Genomic DNA, 15,967 nt, shown 5'->3' with positions numbered 1-15,967 from the left:
GGTAGGATGTTATTCCTGTGCCTATATTATATTTTTGAGCTTTATAATTGCATTTAACATGACTGCCTTCCCTTCATTCGACCCATGTTATTTAGTAGTTTATGATTGCACACTTAAGAATGTCACCTGCCATTGTCACAATTCTGGGTGGTTATAAAGCTACTTGTTTCTTTTTCTTCTCTATTTAGTCTTCCATAACAATAACTTTCTTTTCTTTGTATGCCTAAGAATCCTTCAAAATATATGCATGTTTTTGTAATTTATTTTCATGTCTTAGGACAGGAATTTAAATGCAAGTTCTTTTCCCCTTTCAGGATGAGCTAAAAAAAGTTGTCAGTGCACGGAAAGCAAGACATTCAACTATAGAAGAGTCTGACGATTCTGACTACTCTGATGAATTTGAAGAAATCGATGATGATGGTATGCATTTCTGTCTAAAAGTTCTGAAAAGCTTTGTTTACTTCCGCAAAAGAGCCAACATAAACACGTATAGAAAACCTTTTACGCAGAATATTGCAAAAACATAAAGTTTTGACCGACTCGCATTAGTAACAACTGATAATTTTGGTCTAGTAAAAGACTAAGGGCCTCATTATGCCAGGGTCGCGGTGGCGGTCAGACTACTGCCAATGCGGCGGTCCGAGCACCATATTACAACCGCAGCGGTAGCGCAACCATCGGACCGCCAGCACCACCAGATAACAACTCAAGTGCCGGTGGTCCTCATCTGCCAGGGCACTGTTGCCAGCAGCGCTGCCCAGGAGATTACGAACCCCTTCTCTGCCAGTAATTTCATGGCAGTAACACTGCCATGAAAATGATGGTAAAGATGGTATGCAGGGGGCCACGGGGGGGCCTGCACTGCCCAAGCACTTGGCATGGGCAGTGCGGGAGCCTCACTGGCCAGCCCTGTCGCAGTGTTCACTGTCTACTTTGCAGACAGTGAGCATTGCAACAGGTGCTAGTGCACCCTACGCACTACAGCATTGCTGTCGGCTCTATTACGGGCCGGAGACAATGCTGTAGGCTGTTTTCTACTGGTCCAGTGGGTGAACACTGAGTTTCCACCCTCTGAGCCAGGGGAAACTCATAATGGGGCCAGCAGGGAGGCTGCCACACTGGCGGCAACCTACCGGTCCAAACTTTCAGCGGACGGGCTTTTCCATCATCTGAAGTCATAATAAGGCACTAAAACTAGGATAGCCAAATATTGTGCTCAATAGAGCACCTAAGATCGTCACGGATAACATCTATTATTAACAAAGATATGAACATTTTAACAGAACAGGAGCTCTGGTATTATTAATGCATCACATATAGTCTATACCCCAGGATTGACCTACTTCTCCCTCCTTGGATTGCCATGGAAACTTATTTTATAGGGAAATGGTAATCAATGATGATGGGTTTTTCTTCCTTCCTCTCTCTCGCCCTCCAGCCTTGGTCCTTCATTTCTCTTTCAGGGGAACCTCATCAATAGTCATAAGCACTGAATATTCCCTCCCACGTGCGGGGACCCTGGAGCATGTATAAAGACACATGTGTATACATTAAATGTGTATGTAACAGTCAAAATCGTGTAGAGAATTTTATTACATATATATAATAAACATGTGTAAGCAATCATGCAGTCTATGTTGACAAACAGGCTAAAAATGTCTTATTTTTTTAAAGTGTTTCTTTAATCAAACTCCTCAATTAGAGCTAACACCTCTCTGCAATCAAGGAGAGAGCATAGAAAACATAAGCAATCCCATCCAGAGAGAAAAACTGCAGTGAAAATACAGAGGCATAATTAGCCAGTAGGCTGCATCCTAGTTAACATAGCAGAACCAGAAAAACTGGCACTGTGCCTTTAAGGCCATGAGAACCTCCAGTATACCACCATGCTTCAGAGGTAAGAGTGAGGTGACAGTTGGGTTACAGTTAGGTCAGTACTTTTTTATGGTGATAAGGGGAGTAGACTAGACAATTAAACTGCTGTACCTCTAGAATTACATCTGGGGAGGAGGGTTGATTGTTTATCAATCAATCAATCAATAATTTATAAAGCGCGCTATGTACCCGTTAGGGTTTCGAGGCGCTGGGGGTGTGGGGGGGGCTGCTATCGTTCGAAGAGCCATGTCTTGAGGAGTCTCCTGAAGGTGAGGAGGTCCTGGGTCTGGCGCAGTGAGGTCGGGAGTGAGTTCCAGGTTTTGGCGGCGAGGTAGGAGAAGGATCTGCCGCCAGAGGTCTTGCGCTGGATTCGGGGGACGATGGCGAGGGCAAGGTTGGCAGAGCGTAGTTGACATGAGGGAACGTAGAAGTTGAGTTTGGTGTTCAGGTAGGCGGGTCCAGTGTCGTGGGTGAGGAGTTTAAAGGTGATCCTCTTGTCCACGGGGAGCCAGTGTAGGTCCTTCAGGTGAGGGGAGATGTGACATCGGCGGTGTATGTCGAGGATCAGGCAGGCGGATGCGTTCTGGATGCGTTGGAGTCGTTTGATGTCTTTTGTTGGGATGCCTGTGTAGAGAGCGTTGCCGTAGTCGAGTCTGCTACTGACGAGGGCTTGGGTCACTGTCTTTCTGGTTCCTGTTGGAATCCATTTGAAGATCCTGCGGAGCATTCGGAGGGTGTTAAAACAGGAGGATGAGACTGCGTTGACCTGTTTGGACATCGTGAGGGTGGAGTCGAGGATGAAGCCGAGATTTCGTGCGTGGCTGGCTGGGTGGGTGGGGGGCCCAGGGCGATGGGCCACCACAAGTCGTTCCAGGCCGAGGGGGTGTGCCCGAGGATGAGGACTTCCGTCTTGTCGGAGTTGAGTTTCAGGCGGCTGTTGTTAATCCACTCGGCCATGGATTTCAGTCCCTCGTGGAGGTTGGCTTTGGCGGTGAGAGGATCTTTGGTCAGGGAGAGGACGAGTTGGGTGTCGTCGGCGTAGGTGAGGATGCTGAGGTTGTGCTGGCGGGCCAGTTGTGCGAGGGGGGCCATGTAGACGTTGAACAGCGTTGGGCTTAGTGAGGAGCCTTGGGGTACGCCGCAGATGAGGTTGGTGGCATTGGAGCGGAAAGGTGAGAGTCGAACCCTCTGGGTTCTGCCGGAGAGAAAGAAGGAGATCCATTTGAGGGCCTTTTCTTGGATGCCGGCTTCGTGTAAGCAGGTTAGTAGGGTGCGGTGGCAGACTGTATCGAAGGCGGCTGATAGTTCTAGGAGGATCAGGGCTGAGGTTTCGCCGTTGTCCATTTGTAGTCTGATGTCATCTGTGGCGGCGAGCAGTGCGGTCTCTGTGCTGTGGTTTCGTCTGAAGCCAGATTGGGAGGGGTCAAGGATGGAGTTGTCTTCTAGGTAGTGGGCGAGCTGTGCGTTGACGATCTTCTCGATGACTTTCGCTGGGAAAGGGAGGAGGGAGATCGGTCGGAAGTTTTTCAGATCGTTGAGGTCAGCCTTAGGTTTCTTGAGGAGGGGTTGGATTTCTGCGTGCTTCCAGCTGTCCGGGAAGGTAGCGGTGTTGAAGGAGAGGTTGATGATCTTTCGGAGTGCGGGGGTGATGGTGATGTCGGCTTTGTTGAATACGTGATGTGGGCAGGGCTCAGAGGGAGATCCTGAGTGGATGGAGTTCATGGTCTTTAGGGTTTCGGCGTCGTCTACTTGGGTCCAGGTGGTGATGTGGTCGGCGTGGGAGGAGTTGTTGGGGGTGGGGTCTGGCGGAGGTGAGGTGTTGAAGCTGTCGTGGATGGCTGCAATTTTCTGATAGAAGAAGGTGGAGAGATCGTCGCAGAGTTTCTGGGATGGAGGGATGTCGTTGACAATGGCGTTTGGGTTGGCGAGTTCCTTCACAATGCCGAAGAGTTCCTTGCAGCCGTGAGCATTGTTGTTGAGGCGTTCTGTGAAGTGGGAGCGCTTCGCGAGTCGGATCCGTTGGTGGTGTTCACGGTTGGCTTCCTTGAGGGTAGCGAGGTTCTCGGGTGTGCGCTCGAGGATCCATTTTTTCTTGAGTTTCTGGCAGGTGCGTTTGGAGGTGGTTAGTTCGTCTGTGAACTAGGCTGTTTTTTTCTTTTCTTGGTTGGCGGTGGGTTTCTTGAGCGGGGCTAGGATGTTGGCGCATTCGAGGATCCATTGTTGGAGGTTGATGGCGGCGGAGTCCGGGTCGGTGGGGTCGGGTGGTGGGTTTTTGGCGAGGGTGTTGGTAAGTTGATCTTCGGTGACTTTTCCCCAGCGGCGGTGCGGCGGTAGAGGAGTGCGGTTGTGTTCGGTGTTTTTCTTGAAGGAGAAATGGACGCAGTGATGGTCGGTCCAGTGGAATTCGGAGGTGTGGCTGAAAGAGATGTGGTTGCTTGAAGTGAAGAGTGGGTCAAGGGTGTGGCCGGCGATGTGGGTGGGAGTGTTGACCAGCTGACGGAGTCCGAGGTTGGAGAGGTTGGTGGTCAGCGATGCTGTATTGACGTCATTCTTGTTCTCCAGGTGGAAGTTTAGGTCTCCCAGGAGGATGTAGTCTGAAGAGGTGAGGGCGTGGGTGCTTGCGAGGTCGGAGACAGCGTCGCTGAAGAGGGCTCTAGGTCCTGGAGGGCGGTATATGAGGGTTCCTCTGAGGGTAGTGTTGGGGTCTGTGTGAATCTGGAAGTGGAGGTGTTCGGCTGTCTTGAGGGTGTCGTCCGAGTGGGTGTGGATCTTAATGGGAGATTTGTGGGCGATGGCTATTCCTCCGCCGATTCCGTTGGTGCGATCTCTTCTGGTGATCTTGTATCCGTCAGGGATGGCGATGGCGATGTCAGGGGCCGAGGAGTCGTTCCACCAGGTTTCGGTCAGGAAGGCTACGTCTGGGGTGGTGGTGTCGAGCAGGTCCCAGAGTTCGATGGCGTGCTTTCGTGCGGAGCGTGTGTTGAGGAGGATGCAGTGCAGGTGGTTTGTGTTGGTTGTTGCTGGTTTCGTTGTTTTGTTGCATGTGAAGTTGCAGGTGCGGCAGGAAAAAGGTCCTTTGGTGTGCTTCGGGGTGGCCAGGAAGCACTCTGAGGAGGGGCCAGGGTTGAGGGCGAGGAGTTCGCTGGCCGAGTAGCGAAGGCATGGGGGCCAGGGGGGGTGGCGCTGGGCGCGGTCCAGGCGCAGACGGGCTTGCCTCTGGCGCGCCAGCGGCGCGGACGCGCAGCGCCAGCCATTAAGAAAGGAGGGGAGAGGGAGGAGCAGCTGGGAGGCGGGAGGCGGGAGGGAGCGGTGAATGGGGGCGAGAGGGGGGCGGGGCCGCAGGGAGGCAGCGGCAGGGAGAGGACTGCAAGGGGGAGCGCACAAGGGGCGAAAACAAGAAAAACAAGGCAGAAACAAGTCGGGCACAAATTGAAAAAACAGTCACAAAAATACACTAATGGCACAAAATACAGTCGGGGTACAGCAATCAGAGGGGCACAACGGGGGCAGATGCGCAGGAAGCAAGGCGCTTGAAAAAAACAATAGAAAGCACTTACAAGACGGCGAAAAGTGGCACAATCAGAAGGGGCACGACGGGGGCAGAAGCGCAAGTAGGCAAGGCGCTGAAAAAATAGAAAACACTTACTGGACGTCGGAAAGCGGCACACGGGTCAAGTGAAGCTTACTAGACTTATGACTTTGAGGAGGATACCCCTGGAAGAAAACTAGGACTTACAGGCATGTAACATATCCGTCTCTTCCAGGGGATCCTCATCAATAGTCATAAGCACTGAATAAATTAGCAACCCCATCCCATATCCCTGCGGGCGTAGAGGTGGACGCACAAGCAGTTTTCTTGATTTAATTAAATACATTTCTCAATGAAGCCTCACCCACTTGAGTGTCTCTGCCTTTTCGATATAGTTTGAACCCACAAGTCACTGTAAAAGTAGTACGGTTAAGAGCCCCCCCCCCCCTTTGGGGAGCCCGTCAGGCATTGCAGTGCCGGCCTGACGAGGAGCATTCCCGATGATGCAGCCAGTCATCCATTGTGATGCTTGAGGGCTCTTGCTCCTGAAGCAACAGGTCCCCTGGAACTTTGTTTCATTTCTTGGAACAGTGTACCTTTATACTTTTTGCGATTACCATTATTGGGAGACTGTACACTGGACCATTAACCTCCCAGGCCCTCTCCCCCCTTCAGTCTTGAACCATTTTTGACCCATTCATTGAGCTGGTCTTCAGACGCATTTATATACTTTTGCCATTTGTGAAATTTAGCTGGGGTGGGAATATTGGGCGCATTTAATCCCTTGATGTTTGCTCAGCCTAAACAACTTGTTTTCTGTACTGTTTCATTTAAAAATATCATCTGAACAGGAATCGTGCATGCTCTAAATAAAGCCTCTTTTCCTCTTATTTGCCAATTTTTTGTTCCCCACATATTTTTTAAGTCAATCGCCTTCAACAATCGGGGAACAAAGGAATCCGAGTAAATCAATTTTGTATCTGTCAATAAAACATGTTGACTTTCAATTTCTGGCAATTTAAAATAAAATGACTCTGCATTCTTAACATTGTGCCCAGAAAAATATACAGAACTGCCTATTGGTGGAGTCAGACTGTGTTCTCATTGTGTATATTTAAAAATAGTCTTTGGGGTACTTGCTCTGTGAATGAAATATTGTCCATTATAAATATAACAAAACATATCTCCATAATTTCCTTTAAACTGGTACACATCTTAATTTTCAAATGCTGTATAATTCTGCAGATCAGATATCATAGCATGAACAGTTTTCACATCGCAATCATCAGAAACCACTCCGGGTGTGATTACATCAGTCATAAAAAGTTTGAATACATATGGTATTTGAATGACCTCAGTAGGCATATATATAAGGAATAATACTTTATCTCAAACAATCCCATCATGAATTGGTATTGCTGTAATGTTCACTAGGGACAAGCTTCTGCGAATTTTGTGTGATGAAAAATGTGGTTTTAGGAACTCATCCACCAGTTCAACTGTAGAGCATTCAGGAAGAAAATGACCGTGCATAAGGAGAAAGAAAACAACAAACCCAATCCAAAGGAGGAAGGCAAGTACAGTCAATAAGAGCCATAGATAAATCCATGGACGAATGAAATAGTTAATTTTAAGCCAATGTATCTGCTTACGTGCTCCTGACAGTTCTGTTGCAATAGAGGCAGATGAGTCACTAAAGGTGTCGTTTACGTGAACAAAATAACCAGAATCTGTTCGTGCAAAAACTGGAGCTGTGTTTTGAAGAGCAGAACTTGCTGAATACGACCTTGGTGGTTCATAGTAAATTACGACATCTGTTTGTGTACAATTTGTAAGAAATTGCTCATTATTTTCATTACTGATTGTGGAAGTAGTTTTAAGTGGAACCAATGAAAGCTCATTTTCCACCCTCCCCAAGCTTGGAGAGGTGTCAACATTTCTGTTGAAGACTTATAGGGGTACATCCTGGTCTGAAGTGGGAGGGATTCGGGCACTACCCAGGAATCCTCTAGATCTGCAGTGCAGGATTGGCCACATGTTTAACTTGACATTGTCGATGGAGACAAAGCTTTTTTTTTTTTTTTTTTTTAAGAGCCAGGCAGCTGTGGTAGAATCACAGTTCTGGTACTGTATATTCCCAGGACTGGAACCGGTGCACGATCAGAAGGACCAAACTCCTTTTTCACAGCAATCTTTTCACGTACTAGATCCCCAAGTTTGGGAATCCAGCCGGTAGATGTTACTGGTACATCCCTAATTCCAGAGGAGGCAACATTGGCAGATGCTTTGTCATCACATAACTGCTGTAAGTCCTGCAAGACTGTGTCACATTCATTTATATCAAAGGGTGAATCTGCTGCCTCCACGCCAGGACCATCAAGATCTGGAACATACATTCGAGTTCCAAAGAGGCATTCATATGATGTACGCTCCACAGGGACTTTCTGGGCCGATTAAGTGCTCTCTGGACTCCATATAGGTGTGCAAGCCAACTTTGACCCATGCCTAATACTCTAGCTGTTAAGGATTGCTTTAAATCTCTCTTTTGTCGCTCTGACACTATTTCCCTCGAGATGAAATGGAGACGAGTAATGCAGTTGAACTCCTAATGAAGCCATGGTGTCCCTGTAAGCATTTGAGGCGAAAGCAGGGCCCCGGTTCGAGTGGAAAGCCGCAATAGCATATGTGCCTTTAAAGACTTGCTAATCTTTAATAACCGTCCGAGCGTCAGACCCATAGAAATCTGGAACATGAGTCAACAGCGACTAGAATGTATTTGTGTGCACTATCTGGGGTCAGGGGACCACAATGGTCCAAGTACACACATTGTAAAGGTTTGTTGGAAATTAGGAAGGGTGTCTGCGGTGGACGTTTCACATCAGACCCTTTTATTTGCTGGCAGATGTCACAACAAAGGACATACTGCTTGGTCTGTTTGTAGAGACCTGGCCACCAATAACGTGACTGTAATTTTGAAATTGTACCCACCACACCAGCATGAGCAGAAGCAACTCCCTCACGTGCTGCTTTTATTCATTCAGGTCTTAGGGCTTTATTGGGAATTACTCGAACTCCCACATCTGGTATTGTTACTTGTGCATCAAACAAGCCTGCCACATAATAGGAATATTTAGCAGGATACGCTTTAGGTAAAGGCGTGCCGTCAGTCGAAGCTTTCACAGCTGCCAGCGTATCATCATCCACTTTCAATTTAGAATGAGTTACTGCAGCAGCAAAAGCCAGGGCTACTGCTGATTTGGCTGCTTCATCAGCCAGAGTATTGTCTTCAACGTGTATTCCAACACGCTGATGTCCTAGTGTATGCACAGCATGCACATTAGGTAGCCTTTCTTTCAGCTCTGCTACTTTCCCCCACAGTAGTCTGTGTTTTCCAGTAATGCAGATATTCAGAGAAGGACTGGACATAATAATACGAATCACAGACAATCAAAGTCATCTGCTCAGGATCCGTATGTTCCAGTGCCATCACCAGAGCATTGAGCTCTGCAAGTGGTGCAGTGCAATCTCCTAGAGTCTGCGTGTACGTATTTTGTGTACGGAACTTGCTATCCTCCATGTTCCACTCACGACTGGGCAAGCAGCAGAGTATTGATGTTTGGTGCCGATTGCTTGTTGCTCTGAACCATACGTATACCAAATTGTCTGATATTGGTAAATAGGCAATGTGTTTGCCTGAGCTGGATATTCAAGTTCATATTGCAAAAACTCTTGGGTTTGTAATTTTGAGTAAAAATTATAGTCTACATCAGTGGCTGTCAGAGACGTTGCCCATTGGATCCAACGTGGATGTAATACTTTAGCGTTAGGAACGCTAGCTTTGCTAACAGCCTCAAGGGCTGGGATGGGGGAGAGGACAAAAATACATTTCCCCTGGGCCAGAGTTCTCTCTTTAATGACAGCTGCTGGCGCGCCTTGTCCTTAGTAAGTAAACTTACAAGGGGACGCGTATAGGTCGATTAATCTTTTGGATCGCATAGGGTATCCTAGTCAAGTATAGCGAGTAAAGAAAACTTCAACAATTCAATCTGATCGACTCAAATATCCATGAACTAATCTAGTCAGAAAAAACCCCATGACTCATATGAAAGTTAGTTCTGTTTTTTCCCTATTAGTTACAACTCTACTCATAAAACTTCATTCAACCATATCATGATTACCAATTTACTTTATTTCCAACATAAGCAATAATTCTCATCACTTGTTAATATGCAATCAACGTTCAACAAGCAAATAGCAATTAAAAATATATCGAATGATTCAGCAATATAAGTCAGTCACAGCCACCCTCAGCCACCCTTGTCAGCCTACCTATCTCCAGATTAGCATCAGCATGTGGGTCTTCATGCTAAAACAATTTAATCAAAAATCATTAATTTGAAAAATCTATCTAGAAGAGAAAAACGTTTTAAACAGCGCAGTTGGTACCTAGAAAGAAAAGCATTCATTAGTCCGTCAGGTTATAGCTACCTATCCAAGATAGATCAGCAACGAGTCAGACTTCATCTCCAGGTCATTAGTCATCAGCAAGGCTCAGGCTCACAGAAGCAAGCCCAAGTTTTCAGCTCTTCGGACAGCATCTCCTGACGTCATCAACTTTCACCTCTCCGTTCTGATTTTTCCCTTCATGTCATGACATTTTATTAGAGTCTCTAAGTCCGTCCCACAATTTGCCAGTCAGTCAACCATATCAGGGGTTATGAGTCTAACCTATAATTTTTGTTTACCACTTGTCTATGTTATTTTGAGACTCAAGTTCCCTTAACATGATTGGTTCTTCTGTCGATGAGAACATCATCCGGTTCTTCATTTAACGAAATTGTTGCTCCCAGCTCTTAGTCTGTAGCTCCATTGTTCAACTCCTGGGAAAGTACATTTAAGCCTACTCCACACGTAATTGTATCAATTTGTTCTGATCGTCTCCTGTCCGCTGGTGAGTTTGCAGTTTTCTCTTGGCAGAGCTCATAGTTGAACACTGTACAGTTCAAGGTTCTTCTCTCCAGTTCCAGTCTGTGGCAGCTCATTGCGTCTCCATGTTTAAGCAAGCAAGGCTTAGAGCTGACTAGGCCTCTGGCTAAACTAAGAACATATGGCATTACAAAACATAGATTATATTGTTAATTATGATATATTAATTTAAACTTTAAAAATTTCACAGCATTTAGTACTTTTAGCACAGATGGTGACCACTCCCTGTGGGCGCATTTTGCACATTGCACGTTATTTTCATTTATTAATATCGTTCTTCTCATTAGTATGTATACGCAACTCATTAGCATATTCGCATATTAGCATATCTGCTCCAACACAGCCATCTGAACAGCAACGGGGACTTTCTTAGTGGGAGCCAAGCATTGTTCAGTTGTAGAGTACAAATGTGGTTTGTATGCAATCGGGACGGTCTCACCCTCATTGAATGTTACGTAGATGAAACCAATGCACTAGCAATTACTCTGATGATCAGGTGTTTTTTGTTGTCCCTTGTATGTAGGTGTTTTGCTTCAAGCATGTCTTTTTGTAATTCTCTAAGAATGCACGTGTGTTTGACTCTCCAGTATTTGCTGGTGAAGTCAGGACATATTAAGTCATATAACGCTTAAATGTGTAATGCATAGTTGTTGTGGAATGTATGTTCTGCCAAAATGTAAAAAGTCCAATAAAGACTGGAGCTTTTTAATGTTGTAGTTGTGTGCACTTTTTAAAAAATTGGAGTGCAGGGCTCTTGCCTTCATCCGACAGTTCATATCCCAAAAATAGGACACTACTGAAGGCTGTTCTTTGTTTTTTTGAAGTTGAATTTATAGCAGATTTCGACAAATCCTACAACAATGTGGCTACCCATCTTAAATGTTGCATGAGGTCGTCGTCTGTGAGATAAATGTCATCCCCATATGACAACGCCTCAGGGTCAATGTTGTGTAGTATACATGTTACATGAGCTGAGAACAGTCCTGGGCTGTTCTTGCACCCTTGTGGGAGTTGTCAGAAGTCCCTACTTTCAGGCGATATGTTTTGGCAGAAAAACCCATTGGATATGTCCAGGGTTGTCTTGTATTTTTTGCACACTTTATTCTTCATTAAGTGCTGTGCTGTGTGCATTTTGTGTGGCAAATGTTTTTGTATGGCTGTTTAAATGTCTGAAGTCTAAGACTATACTATATGAATGGCTGGGTTTAATGACTGGAAATAATGGATTATTCATAGATAAGTCAGAGGGTTCAATGACACCCTGGTACTCCAGTTGGTTGAGGATCTCCCTCACAGGTGCTTTTGCATCATATTTTATTGGGTATTGAGGTTGGGATTTTATTGGTATTGCGTGATATGGGGAATCGTTGTCCCACCCTACATGATTGCTATATAACGAAGGTGCCTGCACCACTGCCCAATCAATGGTGTGCATTTCAACAAGCTTTCTGGGAACAAGGGGCGAGAAGTATTTTTCAGTTACATCCTCTCCGTATTGAGATTGCGGATAAGTTGTGGCTACCAATCTTTTTTAGCCAGCAAAATATCATAAATGGAAACAACGCAGTCCCAAAAGATGGCGTCTATCCTACGTTCAATGTCTCCTTCTAACTGAATAGTTACTCTGTACACCTTATCGGGTGTGGAGACACTCATGTCCGCAGTCTCAACTTGTAAGAAGTCATCAGTTTCATTCACCTTCAGATGCTCTTGAAGATCCTGGCAAACTATTGTGACCTCTGCTGCACTGTGAGATAAAGAAAATAAAACAGCACCGCAAATGTGGCTATTGCTAGGAAAATAAAGCAATACTGAATAAAATGTAACTAGATTAAAGTGCACAGCAGCAGGTCTAGTAAACTAAAACACTTCCTGTTCTTAGATAAGTCCCTCTTCTTGAGTGGCATGTCTAATTGTAACTTCTGCCACCTTTTTCTTTTTAAATTGGGGTTTTTGTTGGGAAAGTTTCTCTTCTTTTTTTAACCGAAACTTCAAACGAGCGGTGTGAGTCCTTTCACGGTTTCACATACTCAGATCGCTGCTCTGACCGCCCACCTCTCTCACTGCGTTTTTCTGGTGAGTTCTGAAAGGAACGAGATTGGCGTGTATCAGTATATTGATATCTGCCAGGTGTTTTTATATATCCCTATTTCTAAGGTTATACCTATTTTGCGGGGTCTCTGCATGCAGAGATTCTCCCCTTTCTTTTTTAGGTCCCATTTTTTAGAACCTTCATTTGCTTGTTTGGTAGTATCTTTGCTCAATCTGCCTTGAAATGGTGGTTTAATCGGTCTGGCCCCCAGACTAGCTCGACCAATACTTGAATAGGTCTCTACAATAATCTATGGTAGCTCACGTTCTTGATCTTTTACAGGAATGTCCCGGAGCCGCATGCACACTGCTAGTGCAACTGCTTCCCCTTTAAGGTTACTTAATATTATTGAAGACACTGTGGCAGAATTACCCATGAATTGTATCCCCAATTCCAGGGCTGGGCAGCCCCAAATTCATCTTGAATTTGTTTTAACTCCTCCGAAAGATTGGCAAGTGTTGTTGTACTGTGTGCGGTAGTATATGTAAGAGGCTGGCCTGACTTGTAGTGGGTACCAAGGGGTACTTACACTCTGTACGAGGTCTAGTTATCCCTTATTAGTGTAGAAGAGGTGTTTCTAGCAGCTTAGGCTGATAGAAGGTAGCTATAGCAGAGCAGCTTAGGCTGAATTAGGAGACATGCAAAGCTCCTACTATACCACTAGTGTCATATGCACAATATCATAAGAAAACACAAAACACAGATATACTAAAAATAAAGGTACTTTATTTTTATGACAATATGCCAAAAGTATCTCAGTGAGTACCCTCAGTATGAGGATGCCAAATATACACAAGATATATTTACACAATACCAAAAATATGCAGTAATAGCAAAAGGAAGTAATGCAAGCAATGTATAATTACAGTAGATTGCAATAGGAGCACATAGGTATAGGGGCAACACAAACCATATACTCCAAAAGTGGAATGCGAACCACGAATGGACCCCAAACCTATGTGAGCTTGTAGAGGGTCGCTGGGGCTGTAAGAAAACAGTGAGGGTTAGAAAAATAGCCCACCCCAAGACCCAGAAAATTAGGTGTAAAGGGCACCTATATTCCCCAGAGAGCACAGAAGTCGTGATAGGGGAATTCCAACACCAGCAATGCAACCAAAGTGGATTTCCGGACGAGAGTACCTGTGGAACAAGGGGACCAAGTCCAAGAGTCGCGACAAAGTCAAGATTGGGCAGATGCCCAGGAAATGCCAGCTGAGAGTGCAAAGAAGCTGCCACCGGATGGTAGAAGCTGTGGATTCTGCAAGAACGAAGCGGGCTAGAAACTTCCCCTTTGGAGGATGGATGTCCCACGTCGTGTAGAAGCTTGCAGAGGTGTTCCCCCGCAGAAAGACCGCAAACAAGCCTTGCTAGCTGCAAGGGTCACGGTTAGGGGGTTTGGATGCTGCTGTGTCCCAGGATGTCGCCACTCGGGTGAGGAGACAGAGGGGACACCCAGCAAGTCATGGAGCCCTCACAGAAGCAGGCAGCCCGCAGAAGTACTGGAACAGGCACTTGGAAGAGGAGTGAACCGGAGCTCACCCGAAGACACAAAAGGAAGTCCCACGACGCCGGAGGACAACTCAGGAGGTTGTGCACTGCAGGTTAGAGTGTCGGGGACCCAGGCTTGGCTGTGCACGAAGGAAATCCTGGAAGAGTGCGCCGGAGCAGCTGTAAATCATGCAGTACGCAGCAATGCAGTCTAGCGTGGGGAGGCAAGGACTTACCTCCACCAAACTTGGACTGAAGAGTCACTGGACTGTGGGAGTCACTTGGACAGAGTTGCTGAGTTCCAGGGACCACGCTCGTCGTGCTGAGAGGAGACCCAGAGGACCGGTGATGCAGTCTTTTGTTGCCTGCGGGTGCAGGGGGAAGATTCCGTCGAACCACTGGAGATTTCTTCAGAGCTCCTAGTGCAGAGAGGAGGCAGGCTACCCCCTGAGCATGCACCACCAGAAAACAGTCGAGAAGGCGGCAGGATCAGTGATACAAGGTTGCAGTAGTCGTCTTTGCTACTTTGTTGCGGTTTTGCAGGCGTCCTGAGCAGTCAGCGGTCGATCCTTTGGTAGAAGGTGAAGAGAGAGATGCAGAGGAACTCTGATGAGCTCTTGCATTCGTTATCTAAAGAATTCCCCAAAGCAGAGACCCTAAATAGCCAGAAAAGGAGGTTTGGCTACCTAGGAAGGAGGATAGGCTAGCAACACAGGTAAGAGCCTATCAGAAGGAGTCTCTGACGTCACCTGCTGGCACTGGCCACTCAGAGCAGTCCAGTGTGCCAGCAGCACCTCTGTTTCCAAGATGGCAGAGGTCTGGAGCACACTGGAGGAGCTCTGGGCACCTCCCCTGGGAGGTGCAGGTCAGGGGAGTTGTCACTTCCCTTTCCTTTGTCCAGTTTCGCGCCAGAGCAGGGCTGGGGGATCCCTGAACCGGTGTAGACTGGCTTATGCAGAGATGGGCACCATCTGTGCCCATCAAAGCATTTCCAGAGGCTGCGGGAGGCTACTCCTCCCCAGCCATGACACCTTTTTCCAAAGGGAGAGGGTGTAACACCCTCTCTCTGAGGAAGTCCTTTGTTTTGCCTTCCTGGGACAGGCCTGGCTGGACCCCAGGAGGGCAGAAACCTGTCTGAGGGGTTGGCAGCAGCAGCAGCTGCAGAGAAACCCCGGGAAAGGTAGTTTGGCAGTTCCCGGGTCTGTGCTAGAGACCCGGGGGATCATGGAATTTTCTCCCCAATGCCAGAATGGCATTGGGGTGACAATCCCATGATCTTAGACATGTTACATGGCCATGTTCGGAGTTACCATTGTGACGCTGTACATAGGTAGTGACCTATGTACAGTGCACGCGTGTAATGGTGTCCCCGCACTCACAAAGTCCAGGGAATTTGCCCTGAACGATGTGGGGGCACCTTGGCTAGTGCCAGGGTGCCCACACACTAAGTAACTTAGCACCCAACCTTTACCAGGTAAAGGTTAGACATATAGGTGACTTATAAGTTACTTAAGTGCAGTGGTAAATGGCTGTGAAATAACGTGGACGTTATTTCACTCAGGCTGCAGTGGCAGGCCTGTGTAAGAATTGTCAGAGCTCCCTATGGGTGGCAAAAGAAATGCTGCAGCCCATAGGGATCTCCTGGAACCCCAATACCCTGGGTACCTCAGTACCATATACTAGGGAATTATAAGGGTGTTCCAGTATGCCAATGTGAATTGGTGAAATTGGTCACTAGCCTGTTAGTGACAATTTGGAAAGCAGAGAGAGCATAACCACTGGGGTTCTGGTTAGCAGAGCCTCAGTGAGACAGTTAGTCATCACACAGGGAACACATACAGGGCACACTTATGAGCACTGGGTCCCTGGCTGGCAGGGTCCCAGTGACACAAACAACTAAAACAACATATATACAGTGAAATATGGGGGTAACATGCCAGGCAAGATGGTACTTTCCTACAGTATAGAGGTGGCAAATACCGTGCCCCATGTATTGC

At 46.7% G+C, this 15,967-nt stretch overlaps 1 protein-coding gene across 3 annotated transcripts in view; it reads left to right on the top strand.

The window, feature by feature from the left end:
- Nucleotides 1-15,967, top strand: part of MAP9 (microtubule associated protein 9) — a 169,856-nt gene that overhangs the window by 23,788 nt on the left and 130,101 nt on the right. For 2 of the 3 annotated variants that reach the window (XM_069243068.1, XM_069243059.1), the window contains exon 3: nucleotides 315-420. In XM_069243068.1, the coding sequence (XP_069099169.1) occupies nucleotides 315-420 (106 nt within the window). Of the gene's footprint in view, nucleotides 1-314; nucleotides 421-15,967 lie in introns of those variants that run through there. The other variant, XM_069243083.1, reaches the window with a different exon arrangement.

The sequence above is a fragment of the Pleurodeles waltl genome, chromosome 1_2 (genome assembly GCF_031143425.1).
Source record: "Pleurodeles waltl isolate 20211129_DDA chromosome 1_2, aPleWal1.hap1.20221129, whole genome shotgun sequence".
NCBI classification, from domain to species: Eukaryota; Metazoa; Chordata; class Amphibia; order Caudata; family Salamandridae; genus Pleurodeles; species Pleurodeles waltl.
Note: the sequence above shows the minus strand (reverse complement) of the source record. Positions and strands in the feature narration are given on the sequence as shown.